The 10,946-nt window shown below is 53.2% G+C and overlaps 1 protein-coding gene across 1 annotated transcript in view; it reads right to left on the bottom strand.

Annotated features, from left to right (window-relative positions):
- Positions 1 to 10,946, bottom strand: part of TEKT5 (tektin 5) — a 37,656-nt gene that overhangs the window by 15,594 nt on the left and 11,116 nt on the right. Inside the window, exon 7 of the mRNA XM_077773186.1 lies at positions 7,813 to 8,035. Coding sequence (XP_077629312.1) covers positions 7,813 to 8,035 — 223 coding nt within the window. The remainder of the gene's footprint in view (positions 1 to 7,812; positions 8,036 to 10,946) is intronic.

Genomic DNA, 10,946 nt, shown 5'->3' on the forward strand with positions numbered 1-10,946 from the left:
GACTGCCCGCGCCCACAGGGGCAGGCAGGCCAGCTCCACTTCCCCTGGGCTAGGCGAGTTTTAGAAAGAGCCGTCAGTAGCTTGGCTGTGGGTACCCGTGCTGGACGGGATCCGGCTGCTTGCAAAGCACGAAAGTATTTCCCACTCTACAATGGGTTCCAGACCTCCAACGACAAACAGAGTGATTGGCAGTAGGGTGGAGGCCCTCGCTCCTCACACTGTGCCTTCCTGCCCTGGCCCTGCCTCCCAGGAAAGCGTGTTCTGCTGGTGTTAATGACCCCTTGGAAAGCAAAAACCCAAAGACACCTCAGAGTGAAAGCAAAGGCTTTCAAGGTTAAAACTCATAGTCCCTCGGCCTTCTGTTAAACTCTTCCCGTGCCCGACTGCCTTATTCATCTGCTTTTCTGCATTTCCTCTGACGCACGGAGCAAAACGTGCCAAAGCACAAGCCTACTGGAACCCGGGCGAGTGACCCAGATGAGCGAAGTGGGCCGTGAGGGGGTGCGGTGGGGACCCAGGCAAACTGCAGCGCCCCGGCCCTGTCGGAAAAGGCGGCGGCCACTCAACCCCTCCCGCTGTTCCCCAGTGGAAACCTGAGCTCAGAGTTGCCAGAGCTACGCATTTTTCAACGGAACTTGAACTTGAACTCACGAACCGCGAGATCACAACCAGAGCCGAACGCTTAACCAACTGAGCCTCCCAGGTGCTCCTACCAAACTATCAAAAACAAAACCCAACAAAACCTCTATGAGAGGACGTACGAACATATGGACACGAATGTCCAGAGCAGCCGTACAGGTTACAGACCAAACCGGAAACAACCCTCATGCCCTTCCACGGGCGAACGGGTAACTGTTGAACAATGAGTAAACTAGGACTCTCACTTATGCTGAGTGAAAAAGCCAAATTAGGGAGGAAAAAAAAGGTATAGAGGGTATATCTCCCTTTATAAGGTAGTCTAGAAAATGCAAATTTGTCTGGAGGACAGAGACACAAGAAAAGCTTTCACAGGACTACCTTGACTGAGATGGTGGCCTCATGACACAGATTTGCCAAAACTGCTCAAAATTGTACACCATGACGTGTCAAGGATGAATAAAGCTGTTAAAAGAAAACTGTGAGGGGCCCAAGAGGAGGCAGGCCAGGTTCAGCCTACGGACTGCTAGTGTTTGTCCTTGAACTTAAACCACCCAGCCAGCGTTTACTGGATGCGCCTTGCACCATGCATTTCGTGGGGTGCTGTGTTGCAAAGGGAGGGGCTGCTGAGGAGTTCTCAGGGCAACGGGGGCGCAGACCGGCTCGCTCGGGGGGAAGACGGTGCTCCGTGGACACCGGCCGGCTCTATCCAGAGACAGCCTGTTGCCTGAGCTCTCGGGCCAAACCCTCAAGGTTTTCTGAAGACTCTAAATGGTGGAACTTTTTTCTCTGTAAATCAATGCCCTCTTAACTAGCTGCCAGCTAGTCCATGGGAAGGATCAAAGGCAAACCAGGCAGCAGGGAGGCCTCAGCAGTAATCCAGGCAGAAGATGCTGGAGGCTCAGCCAGGGTGGAGCAGAGGGGGCAGAGAGAAGCAATGAGATTCTGAAAATAGAACCCACCGGATTTGCTGACAGTGTGGACGCGGGGTGGGAGAGGAAGAGAGGCATCCAAGTGGTCCCTCCAAGGTTTGGCATGGAGCACCTGGAAGCTGGAGCCCCTGGAAGCATCTGGAAGCATCTGGAAGCACCTGGAAGCCAGAGCCATGGAGGGAAATGGGAGGGCTCCAGGTGCAGCAGGGGGCAGATGGGGGGCGGGGTGGAAAGTCTTCAGGGCAGAGCCAACTCCTGTTTGCTGCTTCTGAGGACAAGAAAGCCCACAGCGCATGCAGGGTGGGAGCTGTTGACGGGATGTCAAGAAATCCGACTTCGCCTTTTGACAGCCTGACTGAGACTAGGCTTCTGGCTTATCCTGGTCCCCCAGCTCCTGGCGGCCTCATTGGCTCGAACCACACCAACACCCAAAACGGGAAAGTGTGATTTTGACGAGTCAAAACCGTGAGCAACCTAGGGGCAGGCGGGATGTGTGCCTCTGCACAAAGCAGGTGGACCCGCAGGCCTGGGGTAAGCAGGGCTCGTCCTCGGCAGGAGGGATGACCGGGCGCGGCTCTGAAGTTTGGAAATCAGATGCAATTAGGGAAAATTGGATTAGACTGGATGGCTGAGGTTTGCCCTTTAGGAGGATTTGGTCCCCCCAGTATTCTGAGTCTGGAAGAGAGGAGGACAGGGAGGAGGAGGGGGAGGGAGGGAGAGAAAGGGAGGGGACAGCTGCTTATCCAGATGTCCATCGAAGCCAACTCGCTCTACCACCTCCAATCCAGCTATTTCCTCCCGGCAGCATGGACACCCTCGTCCCCCGGCCACCCCCAGCCTGCTCAAACCACAGACCCTCAGCAACCCCCCCAACCTGCTCGGCCAGAATCTGCATTTCAACGTGATCCCCAGGTGCTAAGGGCCATTAGCACAAATGCAGAGATATTCCACACACAGGGGTCTACACTGCCGTTTTCCAAGAGTCAGGTTTTCACCTTCCCCCTCACACCACTCATCACACAACTAACAACCCTTTCTTCAAATCAATTCAATTGTTAAAAAAAACCTTAAATGCATTGATGCAAGAACAAAATTTTACATCACTATCGTCAATGGAAAATCAGCATCATCTGCCATAAGTGCAAGTAATCACAGAAAACAGAAACACGGAACACAGAAAACCATGTTATTCAAACGGGCCAGGAGCGCCCGGGTGGCTCAGTCAGTTAAGTGTCTGACTCTTGATTTCAGCTCAGGTCATGATCGCACAGTTTGTGAGTTCGAGCCCCATGTCAGGCTCCACACTGACAGTGCGGAGCCTGCTTGGGATTCTCATTCTCCCTCTCCCTTTCTCTCTGCCCCTCCCCAGCTCATGTGTGCACCCACCCACTCTCTCTCTCAGAATAAATAAATAAAATACACTTAAAAAAAACTGGCCAGGCGCTGCTCCCTGCCCCAAGTTCTTAGCCCAAGGCCGGCCGCTCTCTGTTTAAAAGGGGCGGAGGCGGCATTCAGCATCCCATCAGGACTTCCCACTTGAGATCACCTCAAGGACTGAATAAAGATGGAAGGAGGAATCGCTTGCTTGTAACAAACACACAGCCCGTCCCCTCCCCTGCCGGGCCTGGCTCCCATACTTCAGGATCAGCGCTGTTCTATGGCTGTGTCCCCATACCCCCCCCACCAAAGCCTTTCCCCCACATTGAGAGTCCACCTCCTGCGTGGCACTTTCAACTCGGTCACTGGATGCAGGTGAGAACTTATGCTGATCTGGAGTCCCCGGGGGCCCCCAGCTCCCAATGGCAGCAGCCTGTTCCCGGGGCCATCAATTGCTTCAGCCTGGAGAAGTCACCAGCCGCTCTCTTAGCAGAGGTCAATATGATTGGGACACACTGCAGGCCCCAGAGTGCAAGGGGGAAGTGCAAGGCCAGGTCCCAGAACAACTTACAAGGTTTGGGGTGTGGCCTCAGGGGTGGAACCCTAGGAACACGGTACACAATGAGGCTGTCTCTACACTTCAAACCCCTGCTGGACTCAAAGTCTACGTGGGGAACTGTGTAGACCTGGCTGTCCTAAGTGGGTTCCTAGGGCCACTTAGGCAAATACTTGCTTTTTGCAGCACAGGTGAGGATGGGGGCCTAGAATTCTCCAGAAATGCTTCTTGCCAAGGGGAATCAGGCTGAGCTCAACAATGCAGTTAAACTGTTAACAGGCTCCAGGCTCTGAGCTCTCAGCACAGAACCCATCGCGGGGCTCGAACCCATGGACCGCGAGATCATAACCTGAACCGAAGTCAGGCACTTAACCAACTGAGACACCCAGGTGCCCCAAAACTTTATTTTTTTAAAAAAGTTTATTTAAGAGACTGAATGAGCATCCAAGCAGGGAGTAAGAGAGAGAAAATCCCAAACAGACTGTGAGATATCAGCACAGAGCCCAAAGAGGGGCTCGAACCTACCAACTGTGAGACCATGACCTGAGCCAAAACCAAGAGGCAGATGCTTAACCAACTGAGCTGCTCAGGCACCCCAGAACAGTTAAAACTTTAAAAGGAACATTCCAGAGGCACCTGGAGCCAAGAGGCATCTGCCTCTTGGTTTTGGCTCAGGTCATGGTCTCACAGTTCATGGGTTTGAGCCCCGCATTGGGCTCTATGCTGACTGCTCAGAGCCGGGAGCCTGCTTCGGATTCTTTGTCTCCCTCTCTCTCTGCCCCTCCCCTGCTTGCACTCTGTCCCCTCTCTCTCTTTCAAAAATAAACATTAAAAAAATTTTTTTTAGTATTAATAAAAATCCACATGACTGCAAAAACTCTCCAATCAGTGGGGATGAGACCGTCAGTAATAATCCCAAACTTCCCCAGAGAAATTTAGGGAAAAGACTGTGCTCCCCACCTCCACTCAAAAGATCCTTTTTCTTCTCCAGTGATAATACGAATACTTTGAATCAGCTTCTATTGAATGTTTACCACGCACCAAGCACTGTACTGAAGACTCCACACCTTAATCAACTTTGAGTAATGTCTTCAAGGAGAAGTTCTCGTTCCCGGTTTCACGGGTGAGAAACCAGCCCGTGAGACCCACCAAAGGAGCTTCTCACTCACCTCCAGGCCTCACACTTTGTGCCATGAAACATGCCAACGTGCGGTATTTGACCCACAATAGGAAATGCCTCATTAAAAGAAAATGCTTGTGTAATAATCAAGAGGGGGAAGCAATTCCCGTGTCCCCCTTGGAGGAAGGGATCCGCGGTGTAGACATCCAAGGAGATATTGTCCAGCCTTATGACAGAAGGCCATTCTGATATGATCTGCTGCACAGAGGAACCTTGGACACACTGTACTCGGTGAAATAAGCCCATCACAAAAGAACAAATGGTGTAGGATTCCACGTGTGCCTAATACCCAGAGCAGTCAATTCATGAGAGACGGGAAGTAGGATGGTGGCTGCAAGGGACACCGGGGACTGGGGAGGCGTTGAGTGGGCAAGGAGTTCATTCAACACGGGAGTTCTTTGCAGTTGGGGAAGATGAGAAAACGTTCTGGAGACGGACAGTGGTGATGATTGCACAACAATGTGCAGGAACTTCGCACGAGTGAGCTCTACACGTAATAAGGATCGTTACAGACTGAACGTTTGTGTCCCCCCAAATCGATGGCAAACTCTAATCCCCACTGTGACAGTAAAAAGGTGGGGTCTTTGAGAAGTGAGCCTCCTGATGACCTATCAGGAGGCTCACGAATGGGATGGGTGTGTCCTGCTGAGACCTCACAGAGCTCCCTCCTCCCTTCAGCCAGGACACAGCGAGAATATGCCTGTGGACCAAGTAGTAGCCTGCTACTGGCCATCAAATCTGCCAGGACCTTGATACTGAAGCTTAGGATCATGAGAGCTAAGTGTCTGTTCTTTATAAGTCTATGGTATTTTTGTTTCAGCAGCCTGAACAGACTAAGACAATCGTACATTTTTTGTTATGTTTAGTTTACCACAGTAACAGTATAGTTTTTCCCAAAAGAAGGAAGGAAGAAATGAAGGAAGGAAGGAGGAAAGGAAAGGGAAAAACAATTGAAATCAAAAGCATTAACTTACTCATGGATCATTCTTTAAAAAAAAAAAAAAATTAGCAGAAAGCTCCACATTGCAGATTCCTCGCCTTCACCACACAAAGACTGGAGGGGCCACTACATGTGCCAGGAGGTGCACCAAGCAGGGGGGCTACCTTGCTGAAACAGGGGTGATGCCCTGGAGAGGTGTAGACGGACAAGTCACAGGACACTAACAGGCCACTAACAGAGTGCTTACTATGTTGCGTACCACACCCTGGTGCAGCTGGTTTACCTACATTAACTCAGATAATCCTTCTGGCAACTCGGAGGTCAGAACCATTATTGTCTCTATTCTACAGAGAAGGAAACTGAGACACAGAGAAGTTAAAGAACCGGTCCAGGGTTGCAGAGCTGGTGAAGCCAGGCTTCACACCCAGACAGTCCATGCTTCTTGCCACACACTGTGGGGTGGAAGGAGAGATGATAAGCTACATAAAACTGCCTGTGGAGTCCGCCAAGCTACAGCCTGTGGGCCACATCCGGCCCCCTGCCTAGTTTTGTAAATAAAGTTTTATTGGAATGCGGCCGTGCTCTTTTGTGTACATGCTGTCTGTGGCCCATCTACACGAGCAGAGCTGAGTCGTTGTGACACAAACCGTACGGCCTGCAGAGCTGAAAACAGAATCTGGCCCTTAACAGAAAACGTTCCTCAACGCTGTTCTGGGAAGATTCATAAAAATCTCCAGTCAAGGGGGGAGAGAAGGCATATATGTCAACTCTGCCTTCTGAAGACACTTCACATCTCTCCCTTCCCCCTCCCGTCTGATGCTCCCACCCTGGCACGCGCGGCCATCCGCTCTCCCCGGACACCTCCCAGAGCCTCCTAACCATGATCCCTGGGTCCACTCTTCTCCTCTGCAATGCTTTTTCCATCCAGGAGGGAAAGAGATCCACCTAAGGATAAGATTGGATCCCAACGCCTTCTGCCTAAAACTCTCCAAGCCTCTCCACTCTTCTTAGAGTAAAATCCGGACCCCTCACCAGGACCTACCAGGACCTATATGACCTGAGCCTGCTTCGTGCTCCAACATCGTCCCCCACACGTCCTTTGCACTCACTGCCGCTCTTGGGAACGACCGCTCTTCCCAACATCCCTTGGCTGCCTAACTCCCTAGGGACCCGCTCTTGATGTAAATGTCACCTGCTACTGGTGTAAGGTTCCTACGAAATGCTCTGCTGCATCTCCTTGCTTCTCCCCACATACTACTAGATATGAGCTTGCAACTATTGTAGAGCAACTTCCGTTTCCTCTGCCACTTCCATACCCGAAGCTACGTAGGGTGGTGTACATGGAGGGCTTATACCGCCTGAACCTGGCAGGCAGCCCCCAGACTGCCCCCCAAATATACGTGGCAACATATCTTTGTGCCTGTAACTATTTTGGAATGCAGGTTCAAGGCCAGTCCCTGCCCTCCCTCCCCCCCAACACCCTGCAATCGGACTGTCATCCCTAAGCCCTTCCTGTGTGCAGATTTCACAGCCACACCGGTCCCCAGAAAGTGCCCTGAGGACAGGGACAGGACACGGTTTGCACGGCCCCTCCTTTCCTTCCTAGCACCAGCGGTCAGCACACACCTGGCACCCAGTAGGCGCACAGAGTGTGTGCAAAGCAGGAAGCATCAATTCCATGCAGAGGGGACCCCCGCAGAGGCGAGAGGCAGCACACAGGAGCAGGGGAGAGGGCAGGATGGGAGAAGCGGGAAGACAATGACCGAGTTAGCCGTCCTTCACCGCTGACGCCGCGGGAGCCTTTGAAGGTAAAAGGTTACGTTTCCAAAGAAGCCGATGCAGGCAGAGATCGGCTCGGACCCACGGTCTGGGCCTCTGAGCACTGCACCCACCCTCACCAGTCACGTTCAGCTGCAAGGCCCCGAGAGGGAGTGAGGGACCCCAGGGGCCCAGCTTCCTGGGTACCATGGTGAGAGGGGGCCCAAGCACCAAGCTCATCATCAGGGGCGCAAGGGAAGATTTACCCAGATGCTCGAATCCCCCGCGGCGCTCCCGGCCCCTCACCTCTCCCAGGGGACGAGCTGGTCGACCCGGGACGGTGGGACTGTTTCAGCGCCAGGCACTGCCGCCGGCCTCAGGAGGAAGGTGAGGATCCGGCAGGGTGGACGGCGGCCCTCGGCGCCCCACTTACCTTCGCCAGCTGCGTCTGGAGCTTATTTTTCACGTCCGTCACCTCGGAGATGCGGGCGCCGAAGGCCAGGTTGGTGTTGGTGAACTGCTTCCACATCTGGTCCGACAAGCTCTCGACGAGGTTCCCAGCCTCCTCCCGCAGCCGGATGGAGTTGGCCCGCATGTTCTGCGAGTGCCTGATGTTGTCGTTACTGAACTTGGCCCAGGTCTCGGGCACGGAGACCCTGCAAGGGAACAAGGATGAACTCAACGCACGAGGGGAATCGGGGGGCTGAAGACAGGCCTCGGGGAACCCCCGATCCGGAGAGTCTCACCCTGGGCACTCCTGACATCTGGGTCGGGACCATTCTCTGCTGGGAGGGGGTCATCCTGGGCAGCCCCCCTCTACCCGCTAGATGCCAGCGGTAGCACCCCTCGAGTCGCGACCATAAAAAATGTCCCCAGACATCGCCAAATGCCCCTTGGGGGAGGGGACAACTGCCCCCCCCCACTGAGAACCACAGGGCTAATCCACACCCCCCACTTCACAGGGGAGGTGGCTGCAGCCTAGCGAGAGGGGATCTCCCTGGGGGCACTTGGTGCATTGTTGTGGAGCAGAGATTCCTCCGAAAAGGTCTTTTCCGGAACACTTGTCACTACCACCCCCGACGTCACGGACACAGGCCACCAAGCAGGCATCAGGGGCAAGTGCTGGCTATAGGGCTGCTTCAGCTCCGTGACAAGCAATGCACGGACTCGTTCGTTCAGCCGACGTTCTCTGAACGCCCACTGCATGCCGTGCATCGTTCTAGGCACTTGGGACAGAACCACAGACAAGAACACCAAGCCCCCTGTCCTCACGGCACCAAGTTGCCAGTAGAGGAAGATGGACACATTGAATAAAGGTCTGTACACACGGAAGGATTTTAGACGGACAAACCGATGGAGTGAGCTCATTACGTGCCCGTCAGGGTCGTGGACGGAAATGTAAAGGATGCTCAGAGGACCCTGAGGTGCCCCCAGATTGGCAAACTCACAGACCTGTCACCGCCAAAGTGGGGAAGGGCAAGCGGAGAGGGCGAGGAAGGAGCTGGGGCGCCCTGGGGGAGAACATACCCGGGGGGAGGGGCACAGGAAGAATAGACCCCAACATACTTCTCCCCCTGCCCTCCGCCTCCCTGTGCCCCCTCCCCCTCCACTGGCAGAACCCAAAGGGGAACCCAATGGAAAGGCGGCCTGCGGAGGGCAGCCTCCTCCACGGGGCCCCCAGCTGATGGATGGATCTCAGGGGATGAATGGAGACACTGATCGTATCAGAAAAGGCAAGCCAGGAATCCTCATGAGGTATTCAGTTCAGACAACAGAAAGTACTTCCTGGCTGAGTACAGAAATCCTCACAACCCACAGCCAATGTGTTGCATGGGGTCTTCTCTGGGAAGCCCATGGGAATGGGGGACATGCATTTCTCCGAGCTGGCTTTAGGTCTGCGGTCAACCAGACTGTTTTGTTTTTTTTTTTAATGTTTATTCTCTTTTGAGAGAAAGACTGAGCTCAAGTGGGGGAGGGGCAGAGAATGAGGGAGACACAGAATCTGAAGCAGGTTCCAGGCTCTGAGCTGTGAGCACAGAGCCCGACGTGGGGCTTAAACCCAGGAACCGTGAGATCATGACCTGAGTTGAAGTCAGACGCTGAACCTACTGAGCCACTACATAAATTTTTAAGGTCTTTTCTAGCTGAGAAGTCTCTAGTTCTTAAATAAATCATCTTTATTTTGGGGGCTGTAGGAAAAACAGGGATTCAATTTTCTGAAATAGGAGTCTCTTTTCGGACATTTTAAAGCACACTTAGATTGCACAGCGAATAGAAATTTAAAAAAAAACATATAATAGAAATTAAAAAAAAAAACGTATGTCTTGTCTGTGTTTTGCAGGAGTTAAAAACCAAGCCGTAAAGGAGGTCTAAGCCTTCTGGAGATGGGAGAGGGTACTGGACCTTTCATCCAACAAAGACTTGAGGCTCAGAGAGGTGAAGTGCCTTTGCCAAGGTCACACAGCTACTCACCATCAGTCCAGGAAGGGGGAGGCACCAGGGACAGCAGAAAGCGACTGCAGATTGACTCTATCCCCTGCTGCTGAACAGGGCACCATTCAAGGTCAGGAGCAGCAACCTCTGAGCCCTTGCCCTCCCCTGGAGCAGACAGAGAAGATAACCAGCTCGGTCACACTCTCCCTGGGGGGGATGCCAGAGGCAGCTTGCCTGCTGGTGTACCTTAGAAGGGGGGATGTGCTTTCTGGAGGCTGTGGCCCAGGAGGCCAGAAGGTGCCCAGGTAAAACACACCGGCTCCCTGTCCATGTGGGCTCAGATGATCGCTTCTCGGCCTTTTGGCTGAGATCAAGTGCGACGTGAGCTCAGATTGGTCTAGTCACTTCCACTCTCCAGGAGCCTTAGCCTCCTGATTGTAAAATGGGGGGTAATAATGGTGCCTACCCCCCGGGGTTGTTGAGTGACTAAATGGGAAACCCCTATCTCGGCACCAAGCAACAGCAAGCCCTTGATAAGTGTTTATTATTCACAAGATGCTGTTTGTACAGTGCGGGCCCGGAGTCTGCCAGCTCCTGGCCGAGAGCTTTCAGGGACGCATCTGTTTGGGAAGGGAATCCTCCAGACTCCAGCTGCGGCTGAGGGGCCGAGGCCCCTAGGTCCTGCTCACACTGCCAGCCAGCACCACAGGGAGTCGCCTCCTCAGGAAGAGGAGGAGGGTCCCCATGAGCTGCTACTGCCGGAAACCCCAAAGGGTCATTTCCACCCTTCAGTATTAACGAAGGTCCAGGAGCTGGCCCCACACTCCAGCCAAGGAGATCGCCAAGAAATTCCTTTTCTTTCTTCCCTCCCTCCCTTCCCCCTTTCATTGATTCGCTCATTCAACAAAGAGTGACTGTACACCTACTATGAGCCAAGCACAGTTTTATGTGCTAGAAGTTTTCTTGCTGTTCTTTTTTTTTTTTTTTTACATCTATTTATTTTTGAAAGAGAGACAAACAAGAGCATGAGTGTGGGAAGGGCAGAGAGAGAGGGAGACACAGAATCTGAAGCAGGTCCCAGGCTCTGAGCCGTCAGTCAGCACAGAGCCCAACGCAGGGCTCCAACCCATAAGC

Source organism: Crocuta crocuta, unplaced genomic scaffold, assembly GCF_008692635.1.
Source record: "Crocuta crocuta isolate KB4526 unplaced genomic scaffold, BGI_CrCroc_1.0 scaffold16, whole genome shotgun sequence".
Classification (NCBI taxonomy): Eukaryota; Metazoa; Chordata; class Mammalia; order Carnivora; family Hyaenidae; genus Crocuta; species Crocuta crocuta.